The sequence below is a fragment of the Phalacrocorax aristotelis genome, chromosome 9 (assembly GCF_949628215.1).
Source record: "Phalacrocorax aristotelis chromosome 9, bGulAri2.1, whole genome shotgun sequence".
NCBI classification, from domain to species: domain Eukaryota; kingdom Metazoa; phylum Chordata; class Aves; order Suliformes; family Phalacrocoracidae; genus Phalacrocorax; species Phalacrocorax aristotelis.
The window spans coordinates 21351959-21376323 of NC_134284.1; the positions used below are offsets into that span (position 1 = coordinate 21351959).

The 24365-nt window shown below is 37.8% G+C and overlaps 1 protein-coding gene across 3 annotated transcripts in view; it reads left to right on the forward strand.

Annotated features, from left to right (window-relative positions):
* The first annotated feature begins 286 nt into the window (after window positions 1–286).
* PPP4R4 (protein phosphatase 4 regulatory subunit 4) overlaps window positions 287–24365 on the forward strand; it is a 72478-nt gene continuing 48399 nt past the window's right edge. Inside the window, exons 1-3 of one of the 3 annotated variants that reach the window (XM_075103800.1) lie at window positions 287–521; window positions 856–946; window positions 1418–1491. In XM_075103800.1, coding sequence (XP_074959901.1) covers window positions 857–946; window positions 1418–1491 — 164 coding nt within the window. In that variant the 5' untranslated portion in view covers window positions 287–521; window position 856. Of the gene's footprint in view, window positions 522–554; window positions 947–1417; window positions 1492–24365 lie in introns of those variants that run through there. The other 2 variants (XM_075103799.1, XM_075103801.1) reach the window with 2 other exon arrangements.

Here is a 24365-nt window from a genome sequence, read left to right on the forward strand (position 1 = left end):
GGCGGGGCGGCGTGAGGGGTCGGGCCCTGAGGCGGCGGGTGGCGCCCGCCGCGCCTTCGGGTGCCGCCGCGCTCGGGAGCCGTTTTGCCCCGCCGAGGCCGCGGTAGCGCCGCGTTGCCCCGGCGACCGGCTGGGCGGTGCTGGGGCGGCCCCACCGCCGGTGCCGGCGCCCTGCGGGCCGCGGGGCTGCCCCGGCCCGGGCGCCGTGGCGCTCGCTCGCCTCCCCCGCTGCCGGGGTGGGCGCCCAGGGGGGCTGCGCGGCGGGAGCGGGACGGGGGCGGGGAGCGGCACTGCACCACCGCGACCGTTCCTCCTCCCGGGGCGGCACCCGGGCACGGCGGCGGAGGGCTGCTCCGCTCTGCGCCGTGCCCCGGCGGTGAGAGACAAGCCCCGCAGCCCGGGCGCTGCGCGGAGAGCCTCTGCCATCCCCGCCCCGCGCCCGGGGGCAGCCTGGCCCCCTCCCGCCTGGCGACCCGCGGCGAGGGGAAACTTGGCTGGAAACTCCCCCCGCCACCGCCGAGGTACCAGCGGCTGCAGCGGGCTCCCGGCGCCGGGGGCTGCAGCGGCGGCCCCGCTCGCTGCCCGCCCGGGCCGGGGAAAGTTTCCCGTCAGGAGGCCAGGCGGGGGCGAGCGGCGGCCGCTGCCGCAGTGTGCGCGCTGAGGCGAGGCGGCGGCGGCGGCGGCCTCCCGGCGGCGGGAGGAGGCAGGCGGCGACGGCGGCGGCGGGCGGGCGCCCTCGGGGAGGGTGTTGCGCCGTGTCGGTCCTGCCTCCCTCAGTGCGATGTGAGACTCGCGGGGAGCAGCGGTTGCCAAAGGCTTTAGTTGTTACATGCATCCGATAATCTTCTTCTCCAGAATGGATTTTAATCAGAGCAATTTATTTGGATACATAGAAGACCTGCAGGAACTAACTATTATAGAGAGGCCAGTACGCAGGAGCCTGAAGGTATATACTTCAAAATGGAACGATGCTTTAAAATCCGTTTGAAATTGTGTCTCTTTTATTTATGCGCGGCTAACTGAATAGGCAGTTTATCCTTTACAGCACCAGGATACTATAAATTGTTTTCAGTCATTTTGGAGTAAACCACTTCGAATTCTATGTAGCAGGGAATTAGTATTTTCATTATAAGAATATTAAGCTGGAAAAAAAATGGACTAATTTAGGACTTTAATTTATATGTGACTTGATTACACTTTAAGTGATTCATAGTGACAGTGTCTGGTGTGGAACTGTACTTCTGTTACATCCCATATTTTCCTGCTGAAGGATTTATTTGAGAGACTTCAAGGATTAAATACAAATTACTCATAGAACTATCTTTGGATCTGGGGAGGAAGGGGTTGTTTTAAGAAGATTAAAATTGGGAAATAGTGAGGCATTGTAAACTCATAATCTCTATTTCATGCTTGACAGACACCAGAAGAAATAGAAAGATTGACAGTTGATGAAGAACTCAGTGATATTGAAAGGGCTGTTTATCTACTCAGGTATTGCCTAAAATATTACTGTGAAACGTTGCTGACCATTGTGCTTACATACAGCTTTTTTAGTGTTTTACTTTTCACTCCTTTTATTTTATGTCTTTCGGTGGTAGTTTTTCTTACTTTTTGGTACGTTAAACATATAGACAAGATAAAAATGGGTACTGTAATTTAAAAAAAATGCATAGAAAAGGATGCCCATGTACATGTATAAACATTTATTTCATGAGTTTCTAATATGGCCCTCGCCAACACTGAGTTATACTTAATAGTCTTTTCCCCTGCAGTTGATTTTGCAAGATTCCTTGACTGTTAACATTAATAACACCAGTCATTCAGTGACTTCATATTCACTCTAAGGCATAAGCAGTTACCACAGACTGATAAGAGCTGTTCGAGCGTACTGTCTATGTCTGGGCTTTCAGAAGAGGAAACTTGAGGGATTAGTTTTATACTCCTTAGGAAATACTGTAGAAGACACTATATAATACTTCCCTGTGTTCTGGTTTTTCATTTTACGTCCTCCTCCTTGTTCTTTAAAGTACTTGCAGCTACCTGAGTAACTTAAATTTTGATAGTTTAAAATACAGATCTTTCAATTACTCTGTAAGTCATCTTTGAGAGCACAAACGTTCTGAGGGATTTTGATTTGAATATGCATTTTTAAACAATACCTAGTAATTGGAGAACCAGCTGCAGCTCCCTCTTTGTTTGCTTATTCTGCTATTTTAATTGCTCTTCCAGTCTATGCCTGTGCTCAATGTTTAGAGTACCTTAATTTTCTCAGTGCCTTAATTTTCTCTTTTTCGGGCGCGTGGCATTATTTTTAGGTAAGGATTTTTGTCCACTGATAGTACTTTTGTACTGAATTTTGACTTCAGGAACTATTAGCAAAGCAAGTTTTAAAATCCATTATTTAATAAAGTTCAGCATTAAAAAAAAAAAAAAACAACAAACAAAGTGGTCTGTTGAGTCCAGGGAAATTCAGAGGAAACAGTTTGCATGTGGTGCATGTTATTGCAAAGGATGCATATCAATTTTGGTTTTTACCTCAACACAATCACCAGAGTTAACCTTTTTTTTTTTTTTTAACCTCCTTCTTTCTCTCCCTGTGTGGCAGCAAATTTCTTTGCTCCTTTCCCAATTAGAGATCATGTTTCCAGCAATATGTCTTTACTGGATCATTGCCTTATTAAAGGGTAAAAGGTTCCACTTTGTATCTTTCATCTGACTAATTGCTTTTCAACCTGGCCTTGAACTTCTGACATCTTCATCTGCTTTCTCTCTACTTGAGCAGCTGTTCTGGGGACATAATATTCTTTTCCTTGTGATGAAGTTTTCATTTTTGCCTCTGCATTGTCCTCATTGCTGAAAGGTAGCTTCATCTCTGCTTGATAAGCTTTTTGTAGGGCAATCACTTGCTGTGATTGTCCGGGTATGTTAATACAATAATCCAGTGGAGCTTTTGCTGTTCAATAGTGTATTGCATTTCCTGTACTGAGTGGAGTATAAGCAAGCAAAGTTGAAAAGCTGCCTGTAACATAGGTAGTATCCTTTATATAATGTACAAAGGTATGTATTTTTGGCTTGTCTGGCATTTCTTAATCTATTATAATACAAGACTCCTGCCTGCTCCTGTTTGACAATAATGTCAGTCTGGTCTTTTCATGCCTCATTTTCTCATACAGATATGTTATTTGCTGACCTTCAGGTTGTCCCTTAAGTGGGGCTCTCCTTGATGATATCCAAAAAGACACTGCCTTTTCTGAAAATCCCACTGTAAAAATTGCTTTGGTGAGATTGAAATGAATTGTTAATGATGTCTGTGTTGTGCTCTGTTTAGGAAGGATGATGCTATCTCTGTATACATTAAAGAAGTACAATAATAGAAATAAAATCTCTTCCCTTAAATATCTACAAATAGTATAAAAATACTTAATGTTGTGTCACATTGTCTTTTCTATTGTCACTTATTTATGTAACCCTAATCTGCAAGTTGGAGGTTTTTAGTTTATTGAGGAGGATCTCTTTAGTGTTGCTGGTACAGTACAATAGAGCTGACTAATACTGAGACCTTTGTATGATACAGCCAAGCTAATGTTTAGTAATTATTTTTTGTGAAAGTCCAGAAAGAGTCCTCACATTTTAATGGCTTTCATTCTGAACAAAAAAGCCCAACCACTTTCTTCTCTTTTTGCATTCTCTCTTCCCTCCAGAACCTGTCCCCAGCTTCTCTTCCCAACCCTTGAACTTGGATACTCTGGTCTGCTAATATGCAGAGTTGTTGTATGTTTAGTAGAATCTTGTTTTTCTAGATTTCTGCTTCTGAGGTCTTCTGCTGTTGTAATCTGAAAACAGTTACATTGACATCTTAGTTGGAGAGAATAGTACAGCCTTTTACTATCTGAGGTTTTTGTTGCTTGAATAGTGGTGGGTTGTGCGGTTTTTTGGTTGTTGGTTTGTTTTTTTTCCCTGCTGTCCTGTGACTGGTTCTTGCTATACAATGTTTATGAAAAGGTATTAATTTCCCAACTTCCGTCAGTTTCATCAGTTCATTCTTCTTTTTCACCTCTTGTGTTACTTCTTATTTTCCAGCAATACTACTGAGTTCCTGGCATGCTCTTTTACTTCTTGATATTGTAAAGATATTTATTTTGCTTATCTAGTATGTATTTGTATCCATCCAATGATTAGTTTGTATTTCCGCAACGTCTTGTCTGTCTGTATCTAGCCATGATGTATTGTCACAGATTTTGTAAATTTCTGGTCATTGCCTTCTCCTGAGTATGACATAAATATATGCCTACAAATGTTCTTAGCACATCATGAGTATGTTAACACACTAATCCTGTTTGAAACCTCACTTTCACAGAAATGTGGCTTCATTTTAATTGGTTTCCTATTTTTACCTGTCATAGTTTGGTTTTACATTCTAAAGTGCTAATTGTAATTTTGATAATCCTAAAAGTTTATATATATATATAATTATTATTTTTAGGGGATGACTTTGCTTTCAGTCTCCCCTTTTCTGCCAGTACTATTCTTCAGATAACTGTAATGAGGTAGACTGACAAGATGATCTAGCTAAAGCTGATCATTTTTAGTCAGATTTGTTTTCAGCTAAATCAGCTCCTTGATTTGGCTCATCATGTGGATATAAAAACAGTTGTGCAAGCAAAGGGAAAGGATTCAGTAGCTCTCCCGGTGGCCAGAGTCACTTTAATATGACATACGCATGGGTGAACTTCAGCTTTAGATAATTGTTGCACTTTTAATTGGGTAACATTCTGCAATTAGGCTAAGCAAGTTCTAATTTAATAAGAATGTGGTAGCAAATTGGACTGTCATTTGTAATCTCAATTAACCTTGATTCTGGTTGAGGAACTGGGCTTCCTTAGGCCACGTTGTCAGGGATGTTTATGAACTTACCACGGAAATGAAATGGATTTAGGTACCTAAAGAGGGAGAGGCATCTGAGTGCCCAGGATCTGTGTTTTAGAGCTTCAGCCTGAGTGCTTGGGGGTTTCTGGAGGGTCTAACTGGAATCACTGAGGAGTTGTATTCTGACTGTATTTTGGATGTAGCTGGCCCAACAGAAGAACAAGGGGAGCAAAATAGTGATGTGCATCTCAACCATGTCGGTGTCAAGATTGATGATTTGTCGTAAAACTGTCAGCAGATTAAGAAAAGCTGCCAGACTTTTCACTGAGATGACTGAATAGTTTGCATTCCACTTCAGGGCATCGTGACCTCTATGAAGATGATGGCAATAAGCAGCTCAGGGACAGTGATTTTTATTCCTTCTATGAACTTTTGCCTGTAGTCTTAGTTTCCATGTTTGCTGATGTTTGATTGATGTTATTACTTACTTTTATTTGTCATACTGTATGCCTTTTATGGCAGACAGCCACCAGCAAAATATGTGTTCTTTGCCTGAGGTGAATCTGGTTTGGATACAAGGATGCTTACTGGTATGTACACTGTAGCGTGGTTTGTTTTCTGAGGACTTTTCTGTTAGATTTCCCTGGGGGTTTTACATTGTTGTGTGTATTGTGTTATTTTGTATTCAGCTACTTTTTTGTTTATTTGTGCCTGCTTAGTGTTAAAGCTTCCAGACCTTGACATTTCTGACATACTCAAAATAACAGGGTAATAATGAGTTATCAAGGCGGAAGATTGAATTATGCACCCTTTTGGGAACATACTGTACTTTGGTTTTGGAGTGATCCTATCTCTGTGTAACAATCAACACAATCCCCCTCTGAAACATTGAGCAGAGTTTTGAAGACACAATAGATACTTTATCTAGATTGGAAATAATTCAATGTCTATAAATTTAGCATGTCTTAAAAAAAGTTGTACTTTATTGTAGTCATCTTTGATTAGCTAAAGGGTTCTCAAATTCTAAACATCTTTTTATACAGTATATGTTGTTAATTGTGACTGTCAAACCCACTATTTAAAAGTGTTTTTTTTTTCTTTTAGTTTTTAGTTTTATCATGTTAGTTTTGGAGATTTTATTTTTTCTGCAGGTGCAGGCAACTCACCTTTTAATTTAAATGAGAGCTTTAATTTAAATGTACATTTAGGAGCTGATTTTCTAATATAAACATTGTGTCGATATTTTTTTTGTTACATAATTGTGAGAACTGGCTACTCTATCCAGATTACACAGCTTCTGAATTAATGATCCTGAAACATACATAGTATAGTGAAAGATCCAGCCGTCATGCTAAGCACATGGGAAAAAAATTCTCCAAACATACTGGCAAGCTGTAAATACTTAACATAAAAAGTATTTCTAAAGCCTTTTTTTTTTTTCTGTGCATAATGTAATAGTGTCTTTTATTTTGTAAATTACAACTTAAAATCTATAAAAGTGTAATCCTGATTCTCTTGGCTGCATAAATTGGTTGCTTGACCTTGACTCTGTATGCAAATAAATTAATGTATATGAAATTGATTATTTCACCTTAAAGTGAAAGGTGTACCAGTAGTCTTCTCAAATGATGCTAAGTCACATACTTTTATTAAAATTTAGATTTGTGCAAATACTTCTGTCGATGATATTTGCTGAGTTGAAATTACAACTGAGGAATCAGCTGTAAATATACCCAGCAAAGTTAATACAGTGATCTGGGACACCTCAAAAAAAAAAAAAAATAAAAAAAAAAAAAAAAAAAAAAAGAGAGAGAGAGACAGCATAATCTTTCTTCATTTCCATTTTCTTTTTCAGGCCACAGTCAGCGCAGGAAGATGGCAGTGCCAGTCCTCTCCCTGTTCTAGTATTTGTGCTACATTTGCCCTTGTGCCTGCACAGCACATTGAGGAATTTGAGGCAAACCATAAAAATAAGAGTTAGTTTTAAAGCAGATCAACTGTGTGATCCAGGACTTTGTGCACCTGAAAAAAAAGCCCTGTGCCAGCACAAGAGAAGTGTGCAGCAGCATGGGAACTGGGCTTTGAGAGTGGGTCAAATGGCTTTGAGACTTAGCACTATGTTTGGCTGGTTCATGGTATTCATGGAGCTAAGTTCTTCTGTGTATAGTTTCACAGTGAAATTAAGCTGAATGAAGCTCTTCCTAGATCAGAAAGAGTAGCTCTTGTCTCCTTTCCTTACATGACTGCGTGTTTCTGATATGTTTTGTGCACCAGCACTAGCACTATTGCAGCCATGCAGTCTTGGTCAGATTAGGGAACTGATACCAATTCTAACAAATTTTTCAGGTACTTGCTTCCAACAAAATGTGCAACTGCATGACTGCTCATGCTACGGTAAGTGGAGCATGAGCAGAGAAGATGTCACAGCTGATAGATCACTCTCCCATAAATAGCAGAAGAAGTTTAGTTGAGGTTACGCTAATCTTGAATCTATACTTTGAATCTGTGAAGCCAAGTACTGGTTGAAGTGATGAGAGAGTATGACGTATCAGCTGTAGTGTATGTAACGAGCCCTTTGACAGTAAATGGACTTCTGGAAGTCTACGTGAGAGCTGCGATGAGTGAGATCAGTGGTAGCCCTCCTTATGCATTGTCAAATTCTCCTCTGGAGATGTCATTTCTATGTATGTTTCAGAGCATCTTTGTGCATGGCATGATAAGGAGAAACTAGGTAGTTGTGTGGATGCCTTTTTAAATAGTAAACACAGTTGAAGGAACTGTGGGTTTTCTTAACTTCTAAAAATTGTTCTGTTGCCCTGGGAAAACCTTATCATGCTCTCCTAGAAAAGATCTACCTAGGGATATCCAGCTAAATATTTACAATGTTTCTTTCTACATGACAAGTCCCATACAGGAATAGTATGTTGCCCAGCAGGAGGCTGAGTTTGTTTTTGTGCAGGTGATTACTGGCATTTAAGAAATAACTTTAACAGCGCCACAGTTCATTTTGAGATGGCGCATAATTAATGTGTAAATATAATAATTCTCCTTTATATCACCTTCCTTAAGAAGCTCCAATTGTTTATAACAACATTTTGTACTGGTAAGGAGCTTTTATTCTCATGCTTACTCAATATTACTAGTTTACGTTTGTATCCTTTGCCTGACTTGGAAAGAGTATTGCACTAGTTCATGTCAGGACCTGGAGATGCAGCCAACGGAAACTGCTTGAGGATGTAGATGGGAAAATGTAGTGTTTTGTGTTAGAATATATCAAAGTACAGACCCGTCAAAGAGTAGGTCAAGCTGTCATTTATGGCAAGTCTGAGAACACTTTCACACGATGGTGCCTTGTAATATAATGACTGTCATATGCAGTGACTGAAACAAATATCTAGAGGATTTTCTTGCAAAATCCTGGTGTTTTGAGGACTACTTTGTTGTAGGCATAGGGAGCCCTTCACATTTCGTGGTGTGATACTTCCATGGCCCTGCACTCTGACTCTACTTCATGTGTTGCTGACAGAGAAGCAGCAGTAGTTAGTACTGGTCCAGCTGCTCTACTCCCAAAAGCAGGAGTAGACATTTCAGTTTTGTGAGTGTCAGGGTAGTAGCATGCACCGTTACCTTTCCCAAAAATCTGAATACTCTGAAACTCTTCAGAATAGTGATTCTTAGTCCTGAGACACCACATTTTTTACATTCAGAGTTCTTTCAGATATTCCTCTGAATCTCCACGAATTGGGGCAGATAACACTACATTATGTATTCATTCACATTGCTGCACTTTATAAACTTTGTGTGAAGGGGAGTTGTTTTACTGAGGTGAAATTCTGATTATAATTTAAGGACTTCAGGAGCTTGGACTGCAGGCTTGGGCCTGTGTCTGTGCCTCAGCTGATATGCTATGGCAGGAATAATTTGGAATGAGACAATAAATAGCTTCATTGAGATTTAATATTAATCTTGTTCTCTGGGGTATACTTGTAGAGCTGTTTTATTTATCTGTTTTTAGAGTTAACTTTAGGAACATTAATGTTTTTGTCATTCTCTGTTCCACCAGCTAGCTGGTAGTCTAAATGCCAACGCTGTGGTAAAGTTACATGGGATGTTTGTCAAACCTCAGACCCCAAAGCTTCATGTCACAGGAAAGAAACCAGGATTATTTCACCACTTATACAGAAATTTTTTCACCAGGAACACAGAACAGGAATGTAGAAGGTTCTTGAGACTGGGCAATTCAAGGAGGTCTCCATTATTCATTGAGAAGTTTGCCTAACTTGGCAGGGGTTGTCTTATTTAATCTCTCAGGGGCAGCTTTTTGTATATAAAAGTTCTCTTTTGGTCTTGAAGACAAACTGAAAAGGAAATTGGAAGTGAGGAATTCTATTGGCATAGTCTGGCAAAAACCACATTACAGCTAAGGAACCAACTGTTTAAATTACACACAATTATAGGACGCTCTGTCTGGAAAAGAAGGTTGCTTCAGACTCAAAACTGATGCCACAAGTGGCATCTGTAGCCAGAGACAGTTATGCCCTCAGGGAAAGATATTTGAAGATAGACTAGTGATGCAAAAGTAACAAGAATCTTTTAATTTGAACGTGATAGTGATGGGAATGCTACCTAACCGAGTTGGTTTTGAAACTCACACTTTGAGAATTAACATGTCACTGGCATTATTACATCTTGATTCCTTCCTCCCCACCCCCACCCCTACCCCGCAGTATCTAATTACCTTCCTAGATCAGCTAGATCAGGTTGGGTTTGGGTGTTTCTAGCCTGAACAATAACAGTATCCTTTTCAGGCTTTGAAAATAAGGGTTGTCTAACTCCTATGCCTCAGTCTGTTAAAACTAGTTTTACATGGCTATCACATTCACTGCACTTCTTGAAGTTGCTCCTCTCTCCATGAATAACCTTGCTGGTCTCACAGAGCAGCTTTTTGACAAGATGGAGTCCTTCCCACTGAATGTTAATTCCTTATAACCTATCACATGAACACCCCTGTCTATGGAAGGAAAATGTCTTTCTGCTTTATGAGTCATAATAAAATTGAATGAGAAAAGAACAAAAAAAACATTTGGAAACTTCTGCTAGATACCTTAGATATATCTGAGCCATGCTTTATTGCCTCTGGCTGATACTTTTATACAAGCGGGAAAATGTACCAGATATTTCATATCAATGTTACTATTTGAATAGACTCTTGATGATGCAGATATTCTTATTTAAATTCTAACTTTTAGCTTTTTTTGCATTCAAATAAATGTTTCTGCATGTTTCCTTTTGCAAAGTGTTACCCTACAAGGGGTTAATGTTAAGGAATAAAAATATCAGGCTCTGGATATATTTCTCTGTATCTTGGTAGCGATTGTTTCGGGAGCAGTTTTCTTTATTCTGTGTTGTTGCATGGCTGTGGGTTCTGAGAATGTGTACAACTCTCATGTGCGGATTAGCTGAGTCATTCCTTGTCAGTCGTATCAATTCATACCAGGAGCAAGAGGAATTGCCGTGCTTTCTTGAACTTGTTAACTATTGTTGGAAACATCTTGCCCATCTACTCCTTACCTGTGAATGGATTTTAGATACCTACCTCTTTCCTCACAGGCTCTACGGATAGAGAACTCTTCTTAGTTATTGTATGATTCCAAAATGACACACTTTGTTTGCAGAAACATGCTACAGTGTGATTTTAGTCCCAGCATTTCTCTGTAATTCCTACTTATCTGTTCTACTGTTCCTAAAATTACTATAACACAAGATAGTCAGATTCAGGCTGTGTGTAAGCAGGGGTAGATGAACTAATATGAATGGAATTGCATCATTTTAAGTGTGTATGAATCCAAGCTGAGCATAGTAACTAGGGGTCTTGTTTTATTGACTTTATCTGCTCAGAGTAGCCAGGAAAAGATTTGTAGGTCTTCAGATATTTTTTAAATTTACATTTTATGTAAGATTATATAAAGGCAACCAGCATCACCACATAATGTATAATGTTGAAGAAAGACTGAAGCCTCAAAGAACATAGTCTTACGTTCTTTCTAATGGGGGAAAAAGGTCATTTATCAGTTCTTCTTGTCCTTATCCATTTTTCAGTAATCATCTAGTTTTAAGAGAATTCATTTGGCTTTGCAAAGAGATCAATACAGACATTTTTTCCTACGGCATTTTTCTCATAGGTTTTTAAGTTAAATATTCTGCTTGATGGTGAGAAAAAAGCCATAGGATTTTTTTTTTAATTTCCCCAGTGTGTCTTAAATCAGAATGATATAATTCATTTTTATTTTTTTAAACAGTAACTTACTGTAAGTTTGAATAGAATTGGAAAAGTTGCAACAGGTTTTTCTGTAGCAGTCCAGCAACATGGGAAAGGGTATAAGCAGAAAGTCTTGGAAACCTTTCTTTTAATTTTGCTTATGAGACTAGCTTTGTGTAAAAATTGTCAATTATGCTTTGAGTCCACATTTCTTGAAGTAAAAACAGTGAATTAATTTGGGTAGGTGTCAGTTAGCTCCCCCCTGCCCTCCCCACCCTGATGACTATTGTTGAACAACAAAGAACGACATTAAGCACTTGAGCCATCAGTTTATGCTAAGATTAAATAGAAGTTGTTCAAAGCTGCTCCAACACACTTCTCTTTACCAGCTGACGAAGAGCAAGAAAGTTGGCTTCAAGCTGGGCCAAAGCATTGATAACTCAATTGATAGACACAGAGCTGCACAGTAGGAGATGTGCTGTTACACTCAGTAATACCAATACATTTTGCTTGCAAGGGGTTATGTCCACAAAATGGAGTGATTTACTGTTTGCCTGTGCTGCATGGCAAGTGCAGCTGACCAGCTTGTGGTCTGACTTTCCAAAGTAGTATATGCTCTCTTTTTTTTTTTATTTTTCTTTTTTTCTTCTTTTTCCCCCTAGTGAAATTGCCAGATAACTTCTGTTACCAAGAATATATTGAAAAGGCCAGACTCGGACAGTAGAGAAATGCTTTAAAAATGCTAACTATGTTCTTGTTGTGAATATGAATTGGGCGTGTTGTCTCTGACAGAATAAACATATGTAAAGGAGAAATGTGAAGGGCATCTGCTTTAATATACATATTTACATGGTAATATTACTTACATTGTTGTGCAGGCCTAGAGATAAAAATGCTGGCTTTAAAGGGAGAAACAGAAAAGATGCCATTTTCACTGCTGAAATTGTAACTGAGCTTTTTGAGGAGGAGGATTTATGTCCATATTAAATAGCAAAACATGAGTCACAGCCTCATTGCTGCTTGCACCAAAATTCTTCTGTTATAAACAGTTAATCTCCTTTATGTAATTTCATTTAAAATCTCAGGATTAGGAGACATATTTTTCTGCCATTTTGGGAGCTAGAAGTTAGTTAAGGTATGGTCTTCAGGGCAAGATTGATTTTTACTTTTGCTTTTTAAACCTGCATTAAGTGCTAACCACTAAATCAGTGGAGAAAAGAATGACAACTACTTTAAATTAAAGTGCTGCTTTGGTACATGTTTTAACCCAAGGGTATGGCTATTTCCTTTTATTCTTATCACCATTTAAGGCCAACTTTAAGTGCATTTTAAGGGTTACTTGTAACTTCTTTTGATCTTTGCATGCCTGTTGTATTGCACAGAAAGAAAATACTTGCACCATGAGTTTGTAATAAATGATTAGGTGCTTATTGGTATGGAAAAATCAACTCTTAAGGGCAGATAACTACACTTGCGCTTTGATCACTGAAACTGTCCCACCCATTTGAAAGTGAGGTGTTAGAGATCAATAAAATTAATATCCAAATATTTGTATATTATTTATTGCCAATTCTGAAGGCTTTACGTACTTACTTTTCCAGTGCCTCATCTTACTTCCTGATTAAATGGAGAGGATTTTTTTTTTAAATGAACAATTGGAAAGTGGCAGCTTTTGGATTTATTGTGTATAATGCCTCATACCTATATGACCCATGAGCTGAAGATTCTAAGTAGATTATACTACTTGTTAGGCCATTTGAGGTGTTCATGACTTACTTTGCGTACTTTTTGGTGAAGAATGCAAGTACTAGGTATTTTTTTATTCTGTTGATCCCCCTTTTTGAGTCCAACATACAGAAGACTGATTTTATTTTTCCCCAAATGCTATTCTTTCCCTTGCAAGTGCTTGTATCTTAATTTCCTTTTCTTTGCCATCATCCCTATGACTGAGGGTTTGCCTTAAGCTCATTATCTTCAGAAGAATACACACTGAAAACCGGTTGAAATGGTTTGTGTGACACCTGTGAAGACTATGTTGGCCCTGTGATATTGTATAAAACTTTGGAGTTCTGGATGCATTGAAGTAGTATTGATATTCTAAGCACTGTGTGCTGTTTTTAAGGTAAATTCTACCTGTAAATATGCATTTGTATTGTATTTGTATTGTATTTGTATGGATTCCATATCTAATAAAATATCCATACCTAATAAAAGTATTATTCATGAAAATAACACATTGTGTTGATATTCCATGAGTATAGACTAAAAATTTACTGTCCCACACCATTTGGTGGTCAGTTAATCCTGCTCATTTTCAGTAACAAACAAACCAAAGGCGGGGGGGAGTGGTGTGCAAATGGTATTGTATCAGTTGTTGCCTTTTAGTGTAATTATCTTTTTCCATGTTACTTTTGCTTCCATAGAAGGATATTGATACTAACATAGTAAATAGATAAGCCAGGTGTTCTGCTGGTTAGTATTGGTATGCTGTGAAGGGTCTATGCAGTTTGAGCACATTTGACACACATTCAAAGGAAAGAGATATTATTTTTTTCCAGAGATGGTTCTGAACTAATTTTAGTAAATGTGGGTGGAATTACTGGTAAAATCTTTATTTATTCTTTCCATTGCAGAATGTCAAACTCTTTTTGGGATAATTGTACCATTAGAAATAAGTTAAAATATGAATATGTGAGGAAAAAATAGTCTAACAAAAGGATGTTTAAGATCATTGTAGTGATTTTGAAGGCAGGGGACGTTACATGCGTTATAATTACCGAAGCCTAGTTGGGTAGGCAGGAGGATTCTGATGGTGTGCTCATAATGCTTTTAACAGGAAGGTAAATATGGATGAATTATCTGTATATATAATACTTATTTTTATCTGCTGTTAGAAATTATTCTGCCAGAAAGCTGGAAATTTGCAAGACTTGTGTCATCACTTCAATCTGTTTATTATGTTAATTGTATTATCTGGTTTGATTATTTGTCCACTCCAAGCTGTATGCTGTCAATGGAACAAACCTCATATATTTCTGAGAGACATGACTGACTCGTTCTTTGTTTTAATTAAGTAGCTGAATTTCATCCTACTTTCCAAAGCGACCATGAATCGAGTAAAGCAGTTTTTTGTTTGACAGAAAGTGAATGATCAACAGCTTAAAAATGAAGTAATTTTTAGTTATTTGCGTGTTTACCTCACAAAGGTGCCTTTGATCTATGGTTGCTTCTAAATGGATGAGAAAGCAATGCCAGAGTTAGATGTTTGACAATTGTGTTTCTGATGCATGTAACCGCATCTGTCTGAAGTAGATGTCCAATACTACTTGAAAGTATATAAATTATGAACAGGAGGTGAACAAGCAAGGCTTTCTGCTTCTGAGCTGTCTAAAAGCTAGCTTAGGTCAGCAGTAAGTTTACAGTTTTGTGTTTGTTTTCTAATTATTTTTTTCTTTTGAGTCACCAGGCCCTTTGAGGATGACAGCAATAATTTGGTAGAAATTCTGAAGTCATTCTGAGGTCACAGTCAGATTTCTTTGGTTGGGGAAAAAAGACCTGCTTCTACATCTAAAGCTTCAGAAAAGTTTCTAAAATTTCAGCTATATTTTTCAGTGCTCACAATTTTACTCCCTTATTTTTCAAATTGAAGCATGAATTCAGCTTCTATTATTACATATGGTATCTCTCTACCTGCAGTATCTCTGTAGATAAATAGATATATTTTTCTTGCATGTGGGGGAAAATTCTGTGAGCAATAGCTTCAAACCCTTGGGTTCAGCCTCATTACCCTTTTTTATTTCTTTTTTCCTTGTGGCTTTTCACTTCTTTACTGTAGTCAGTACACTGTAGTTCCATTCATTCGGTACTCGGCATTCTTTACAATGTCTTTACTGTTTTTTTACATTTGAATTTTCTTTTGATTCAGTCTGTGTGATTTTGATGGTCAACTCAATTACAAAGTATGTTTTATGTACCATTTGTCTATGTTATAGTGGTTGATGCAGCAACTTAGATCTTTATTTTTTTTTGTTCTGGATCTTATAAGCCTATTCTAAAAAGCATTAATTTTTTGGAAGATGGCTCAAAAGTCCTACTTTTACTTTAAGTCTTAGATGGTTATGGTTATTTCAGCCTTTTAACATCTTCAGTATAAAGCAGACTCTTGCTTATATGGAAAAGGCTTTTTTATAAAGCAATACAGATATAGATAAATAGACCGGTAACAGTTACTTTCCTAACCTTTGATGTGCTTTTCTTAATGGTACGCAGAGGAGTTCCTAATAGAATTAGTATAGCATAGTTGGGTTTTGAAGGATTGAAGAGACTCATAACAACAGTTGAGATGAAGGGAAGTGATATCTTCTGTTAGAGCAGTCAATAAATCTTGAAAAAATAGACAATTATTTTAGACCTGCTAGGCCATTTCCTAAAGGAGAGGGTGAAATGTACAGGTACTGCTTTCTGGACCAAGAACCTTTAAATATTTCTGAGTAGATTCTCATTGACTTTCTCAACTATTAGATTAGAGTTGCTATGAAAAAATACATAATTCATACAGGATGGAATATGTTATGGTCAGATAGGATGAGAATGCATGACAGAAAGACACAGAGATCAGTAATGAAGTGGGAGCTGTTGGATCTATTGTGTATAATGCCCCAGACTTTTAAGATGAGTTGAAGACTCTAGATTTGAGTACTTGTTAGGTCATTCGGTGTGTTTGTATCTCATGCCACGAATCACTAACTCTGTGGATGAAATATGCTGGTACAAAAAATAAGACTGGAGAATGAAAAGAGATCCTGTATCTAAATTAAACTATAAGATAAATTTAGGTCAGCAGAAGTAATTTACTCTTCCAGAATTTGGTTAGCATCTGTGATTATTTTTTTTTCTCACTTTCTGTGTAGAAAAATTACAGGCCTTGTACTTTTTCAGATGACTTCTTATATCATATAATGCATGCTGTGAAATGACAAATCTTGTTGAAAGTGAAAATTATAAATTTTGAGTCAGTGAATGAGGATTGGGCAGAGGGAAAAATACCAGCTACTAGCTCATTTTTGTTATATCACCTAGGAATTGGAAATTGCATTATCTTGATCTTGGAGTGAAAAAAGTGGTTTTAATTTTCAAAATCAGACTTAATGTAAAAAACACCAAGATGAATTCTACCCAGAGACCATACAGAACGCAGTATGTATGATAAGTAATGCATACTCCCATAAAGGAGAGGAAACGGTTATCTTGTAGGAGATAGTAATGTTCATAATTGGGTAATATTTGGGAGGAAAAATGTGTTCCTTTTGAGGCACTGTTTCTATTCTTGAAACTTTTCTTAAAATTCAAGGGAGAAGAGCTTAATGTTTCCTCATAGTAATTAGTGTCTAAACTCACAGAAACTGATGATAATAGGAAGAATGAAGTTATTGTGCCATTATAGTACATTTGTTTTGGCTCAGGAACAGAAAGGAGTATTTGTATGAACTAGAAATCCTTTCTCTCTTTGACAGTTGTTCAGCAAGCAAACAGAAATAAGAAAGTTCAGTTGACCAAACTGATCCTGGTAAACACAGTTACTATGAATACAAAACTACTGTGCCGCTGAATCTGGGTTTTCCATTCTAACTTTAATTGCACTAGAAGTTTCATGTGCAATGGTGCATGTTCAGATATGTACTAAGATCAGATTAATTTCTTTTTTTAATATATAGATCATGTAGATTTTATTCAGATGTGCTATAAAATTACCACGAGCACATATAACTGAAGTAGAGGATGAGAAAGTGGTTTTGAAAATGAGATTTTAATAGAAGAAGGTTACAATGTCAGTTGCAAGGAGGTGTTCATATTGTGATACCATCAGGACTTCTGACTTCTTCAAAATGGATATTAATCAGGTGGTACATTTTCAGATAAAATTTTTTCTATCGTATTTTCAGCAAAATTATAGAAGCCTGAAAATGAAGTTTCTTTTCTTTATTTGCTCTGGCTAGACAAGTAACAGAGGGAAAAAGGGAAGGGTTAAAGGGCAAAGCTGCTTAATTCTCTGGCCCCATCACAGTCGTGGACTTAGATACAGTCTGGTTTATATCCCTATTCTAGAATCTTGCATATTATCATAAATGTCACACAGATGAAGGCTTGCATGCATAAATGTTATACTGTATTAGTACATACGGGAAAAGACCATTGGCTTCTAGGACAATTTGAATTAGTTTTGAGGTTGTTGCGTATGGTGCCCAGCTAACTGTGGTCTTCGGAAGGTGTTCTGACAGTGAAGAAAGTGCAGCATACCGCTTAGGAGCCCAAATATTGTATTTTCATACATAAGATTGGGTTACAATGCATAAAATAGTTAATATGATACATAGGTCTGTAATTATGTATATATGTGTCTAAATGAGTAATGATTTTTAAATTCTTATACTAGCTTTTTTTTGAGAAAGAAGCTTCTTTTTTAACAGTTACTGTACAATGCCAGAAATATAAGCCGTTTGATACATTAGATATCTGATTTTAAAAATATATCTCAAATATCTCATGCACCTTTGCAGTTTCAAATCCTAGGGCAAATCCTCAGATACTTCTGTTTGTCATTTGCGACATGGTAGAAGATAATGCACAAACAATTTTTTACGGCTGTTATGGTCTATAAAATCTCCTTTGTAATATATAGTTTCAGGACCGTTAATATTTGTGCAGCACATGCTTCTCAGTCTTTATTCAACCAAGGCTCTTAAAAGAAGTTATTTTAATGAAATGACAGATTCTTCCATGGGGCTGTGTCTGTTTATAATGTACTTATTACAATATATGTCAAATAGATGTTCAGCCACTCCTGTTACTTAATTTATGTTTACAAAAGTATACTTAAAATGTAAGCATACATAACATGAAATGAAAGGAAAGTTATTGCTTTACACCGGTATTAAGAAAGGGTTGTACTTTTACAGAAAATACCAGATTGTATTTTACCAAGGGAGTATTCACCTTGAAATAAAATGAAAATTAGTCTTAAAATCACTCATCAATATTTGTGATTTCAAGACATTTTTCTACTTTCTAGAATATTTTCCCTTTTTGTTACCAAACCCCTGAAATTATATAATCAAAGACAAAATACAAAAATAAAACATGTAAAAGTGTTAGTTTTTACTTAGCAAGAGTAGTATGTAGAAAGCATTTTAACAAATTTTAAGTCTGTGTCTCCCCGTCTGCAAGGGAAAGATTGCTATATAAAAGTCTCCACAATAAAAATAAAGAAGATTCTCTAAGAAAGTCTTATGGGCTGAGCACTTTTATGTTATTGACAGAAATATTAATCTGGATTTCTAGTTTTCTTGGCAACCAGTATATTGTACAGGAGAACAGAAATTCTGGTAGGAGAATTGAAATGGAATCATTTGGAATAGGCTAAGTCCTGTCAGATACTGAACTCTTATATAAATAGGAAATTAAGTTTAGGATTTACAAATCACAGTTAAAGAATAGTTTAGGTGGTTGGGGACCCCTGGAGGTCATTTGGTCCAATGCTCTGCTCAAAGCAGGGCCAGCTGCCAAGGCTAATGTAATTTGGTGTTAGATCAGGTTGTTCAAGACTTTGTCCAGATGAGTTTTGAATGTCTCCAAGGATCCCCCAGCCTCTGAGCACCCTATTTCAATGTTTAACAATGTTCTTTGTGAATTTCTTTTTCCTCATATCTAATTAGTTATTGAATACTATATTCACTTCATTAATCAAGGTTTTCTAATCCCTCACTCATTGAAGTTGGTAAATTTTTACTTCTGTTTTCAGGAAGCGCAGATTTAGGCCAACACAAAATATTTTGGGGTTTTGCACTGAGAATAGTGTCACTTACAGGGTGTTAATGCTGTAATCCCCTGCAGCCACCCATCAGAACCGCGAAGCCAGACTTCAGTGGTTGATTCAGCGATGTTTAGCAAATACTGTTTGCTGAACTGATACAGTTAGCCACAGCGTTAAATAAAAGTCAGTTCATAAACACAGTGCTCTAGTTACAGCTTGGGTATACATTGTACCTCAGTCTTCCTTACAATGCTGTATTCTGCTCCTATCATCGTGCTTTGCAGGCTAGTGCAAATGAAGGAGAACGAGCGAGATGTAAATCTATCTTCTCGTTTTCAAGCTCCTTTGTGGTAATATTCTTCTGGGAACATTCAGTGACTAATCTTTCTTCATGCTCTAGAAGGAGCTGTAGTCCTTCATTCCCTTTCCAGATACAAATTCCTAATTGACTACCCAGGGACTTTTTAAACCTTTTTGTTCTTATTTTGCAGAATTTGTTTTTAAAAATTATTTAAAAATTAAACTCACATTGAATTTTTAAGCACCCATTTTACATAGTTAGTTATTTTAAATATAAAAAAATCTTGCTGTCTGCCCAGAGCTTGCTGAAAGTTTGCAAATCCGGAAACACCTACCCTGGGTATAATTATAGAAACATAGTATAGTTAAGGTGGGAAGGGACCTCTGGAGATCACCTAGTCCACCTCCCCGCTCAAAGAAGTGTCTCTACCGCCTGTCTGGGCAACTCAATCCAATGTTTGAGCACTCTGGCATAGAAGAACTTTTTTTAAGTGCAATTTCCTGTATGTTGAACTTGTCCCCATTGCCTCTTGTCCTGTTGCTGGGCACCACTGGGAAGAATCTGCCTCAGTCTTCTTTACTGCCTCACATCAGATTTTATACCTATTAAATAAGGACACCAAGCCTTCTCTTCTTGAGACTAAAAATCCCTGTTGTCTAAGCTTCTGCTTAAATATTAGATGCTGTAATCCCTTAATCATTTTAGTGGCTCTTCGATGGACTCACTGCTGTCTATGAGTTTCTTGTGCTGACAGAGAAGAAGAATTGCCTCCCTTGAGCTGCTGGCGATACTCTTCCTAGTGCAGCCCAGGATGCTGTCAGCTGCCTTTGCCACAAGGATGCATTGCTGGCTCCTGGTCAGCTTGGTGTCCATTGGAACCTCCAGGTCCTTTCCTGCCAAGCTACTTTCCAGTTGGCTGGCCCCCAGCCTGTACTGGTGCACAGGGTTATTCCTCCACAACTGCAGGGCTTGCATTTCCCATTGTTGGACTTCCTAAGATCCGTGTTGGTTTTTTTCTCCTGCTTGTTGAGACAGCACAACTATCTGGTCTATCAACCCCTCCTCCAGGTTTTGAGTCATCTACATACCAGCTGAGGGTGCACTCTGTCCCATCATCCAGGTTGTTAATGAAGGTGTTAAACACTATTGCCCCCCATGTAGAACCCTGAGGTAAACCACTCATGGCTGGCTACCAGCTGGCTGCCTTGCCACTGATCACAACCCTTTAAGATTGATAGTTCAGCCAGTTTTCAGTCTACATCACTTTCCATTTACCTACTCTGTACGTCATCAACTTATCTATCAGGATATTGATGTCAAAAGCCTTGCTAAAATAAGATGAACAACTTCCACCATCCAAACCAGTCATCTTGTTGTAGAAGGCTGTCATGTTTTTTGGTCAGGTGTGATTTCCCCTTCACAAATCCAGGCTGACTACTCCCAGTCACTTTTTTGGTCCTTTGTATGTTTGTAAATGGTTTCTAGGAGGATTTGTTCCAGTCTCAAGGCAGTCCCAAATATAATGTAGACTTCATTTCATGAGGGTAGAAAAGTAAAAAATGCAGGGGCCAGAGGGAGAGGCTTAGTGCTATGCTTGTGCTTGAGAAGTACCAGCTCTTCAATGAACCTAGTAGCTAGACCAGCTCTGGTACCGCCAGCTGGCAGCGAGCAGCTGGTGTTGCAGAGGCAGTGAGTACTAGGACAGAAGTGTTCAGGTGTGAGAGCTTTCCCCCTGGCTGAGGATTCCCAGCACTGTAAAGTCACTGGGATCTCCTGTAAGATGATCTTAGAAGATGAGTCCTGAAGTTTTATATTTAAATGGTATTATCTATGTGGATTTTGCTAGCACAAAAGAGGTTGAGCTAAACTGCTTCTAAGTATAGGGCTCTGCTGAGTTCTATAGTTAGCACTGTTAATAAAGGGCTAGCACCTTCATTACACTGAGTGTACTGCGACTCTGAAGAAAAGATTTAGCATTTATTTTATGTATTAGTATAAAAATGTCTAAATCTGAGCATTTAGCAGTAATTCGCTATAATCCTGAAGTCTTTCATATTTAAAGAAAATCTATGGTGCAGCTTCTTTGGTAGAAATAGAAGAAAAATCTACAGCAGTTGGAAAATTACAGGCTGTGTAGGTGTTGAAATGCCTCCTGCTTCACATTCTTAACTGGCAGCAAGCCAGATACTAAGCATTTCTGGTTTAAAGGGAAATACTCCCCTTTTCTTTAAATTTCTGAAGGATAAAGGTTGCATTTTGGTTGCATTTTTTAGTAGTTAGGGTTTCTTCCATCTTGATACAACATGAATAAAATTTTCAATTAAATAGCTTCTCCAAGTTACCTTGACCTTCTGCATTATTGCTGGGTAGTACAAAGGTATGCATCTTTTCCTTGCAAGTCATATCATAAGAAGTTGTAGACCTCATCCACTCTGTGACCCTTTTCAACACTGGGAGCTCTAGATTTCTCACTTTTGCTTTAAAAAAAAAACCACATAATAAAGTTATTATGTGATATTCAGAAATCTGCCATAAACATGAAAGGCTTTAATATTAGTGGATTTAAAATATATAATAAAATGCAAAATAATGCAAAAATGTTGCAATCTCTAAATAGATCAGATATTAATCGTTAATTTAAGTCCATTTTCAGTACTTGACAGAATACTGTCCTTTCACTGAGTTTAAATGTTACTTGGAGACGTGTTTTTATGCAGAGAGCTCACACATATTTACCAAATAATATTGCAGGGATGCTAATATTAAAATCCGTCTGAAAGTTTGTACTCTCATCCACTCTTGCCGTTTTTGAATGGCATTAAAAAGGGCTTTGGTGTAGCTTTGCCCTGTCAAGACTTGTTGACACTCTTGTGTTTACAGACAACAGTTAAAAATACAGAGTGGAGTATATGCTAAGTAGTCAGAAAATTGGTTCCTATTACTTTTTGAGAAAATCACATTAGCTTACTTTTACATCAGTAGTAGTCTTAACAGAGAATTAAAAAACTACAAAAATACTGATACATTTTCTTAGTTGGAATACATACTGTATTTAAAAAATGCAATAATAATAAAAAAGCAGTATTGGATTACTAATTTCCTGTATGCCTAAAGTAAGGTGTATACCAATACAAAAAGATAACCCATATTAAAAAAGTACAGGAAATGGTGCTCGTATTTATGCTCTGTCAAGCCTTAAAATGATGTATCTTATATTTGTCCTGTTTTCAGCTTGTTAAATTTTGTTTATAAATATTTTTGTTACTACAATGAAATTCACAATATCAGAGTGTATTTTTTCCTTTTTTCTCCTCTGTTGACCTCCATCCCTGGCTGTGCCTTTTGTTCACTCTGTGTTATTGTAAAGGTATAGGCACCATAAAGGTGAAGTCTCTGTGCTGGGAATGATTCCCCAGTTTTGCTCAGTGGGTCAGGATGTTGCAGCCCTGATGGCAGCGATGTGCGATACCCTCAGTAGAGTACTCACAGCTTTCTGCTCACTTGTTAGATATTGTAGAATTTCTGATAACTCTTATATTTGATTTCTTATCTTTGTAATATTTAAGGTGTATATGGTCCATTAAAAAAAAAGACAAAAATAGTGTTTCCTGGTATTCATGGTGTATAGCGCCCGTTTAGAACGGTTATTGCCATGACTAAGTTTGTGATGGATCCTTCTTGATTCCTTTGGAACTCAGGGAAGTAGGAATGTTTTATTTTGTCCCAGATCAGTTATATTAGTTAGGTGCTATAATTAAACAAGCATTTTTAAAGATGTTACTATATTACTAGGTAAGAAATCAGTGGGACTACTTGCAGTGGTGAAGTTATGCATAAACATGAATGCCTGTAGGACTAAGGCTTGTAATGTGTTTCTGTGGGCAGGAGCCATCATTTAATTACAGTACAGGTACATGCAGGGGAGCTAGTCCTTGTGTCTGCCTTTGTAGGCAGTAGAGGAGAACAGGCACTTGGATGGCACTGTCCATCTCATCTGTTTAGGCTGAGAGATTTTGTTCTTTATTGAGTCCTATTTCTCGTCATTGATTTTAAAAGGAAATTATTTTAGAGGCAAACACCCATAATCTAAGGTTAGGTTAATTCTGTCATGTGTGCTTTAGACACACACTTTCAAATTACAGGCTTTTTGTGTTATTCTGTTGGAAAAAAAAAAAGACACACATCTGCCATAGCAAGATTTACTCTTTCTGGAAGGGGAAGGTTTTGCTGGGCCAGAGGTTTTCCCATGTTAAGACCCTTATACTGACTGATAGTTTGTAGTGAGTTAGGTAGTTACACCCATCTGCAGAACGGAAGCCTAACACAGAAGTGAACTGGGGTGTGTGTGACTCCACCTTGCAAAGGGGATTTGAACTCCTGAATTCCTGCCTTCCAGCCTGTACTTAATCTTCCAGAACGTACTGCTTTCTAACATGGAAAATTATCTTTGTGAGGATAGTGAAGAATACTTTCTTTCAAAAATACGCTGAAATTGCAGTTTGCTAAACACAATTAAGTTAGTGTTGGAGATACCTAATTGTTGTTTGAATGTTTTCACTGGGAAATTATGGAGTGCAAAGAAAAAAATCTTCCCAGTAGGATATTACAATATTTCTGTTGGGGTATTTTAGCTTTGATTTTAATCAAAGCTTTTGCTACTTGCTTATTTTACAAACCTATCCTCATTTTAAAAGCTCATGTGTTCCACTAAGGAAACTTGGAATGATGACAGGATGGGGAGTGCTGTATGGAAGTATATAAAAGTAGTTTTAGTATGATTATACACATAATTTAACAAAAAAAACATATTATACATTTAATTGTAATGTCACACTAAGAAAAATGCTTGCATGTGTACAGTTGAGCTTTGCATGCTTATTTAAAAATGAGTTACTTAGGTGTTGGAACAAATTTTAATTTGTTTAGCAAAATGGATTTTTGTGCATTTAAGCAGGAAAAAGGATGTGTTGATGTTTAGTTTTATTTTCAGTTTTGGCATCCAGATCCTTTTTCTTTCTGATTCCGTTCTAGAAAGTTATCCACTTGGGTAGCCTTTGTTTTCATCTCATGCCCTTTCTTCATCATTGCTGCTTACCCTGTCTCTTTCATCCTGCCCTTTTTTTTTTCTT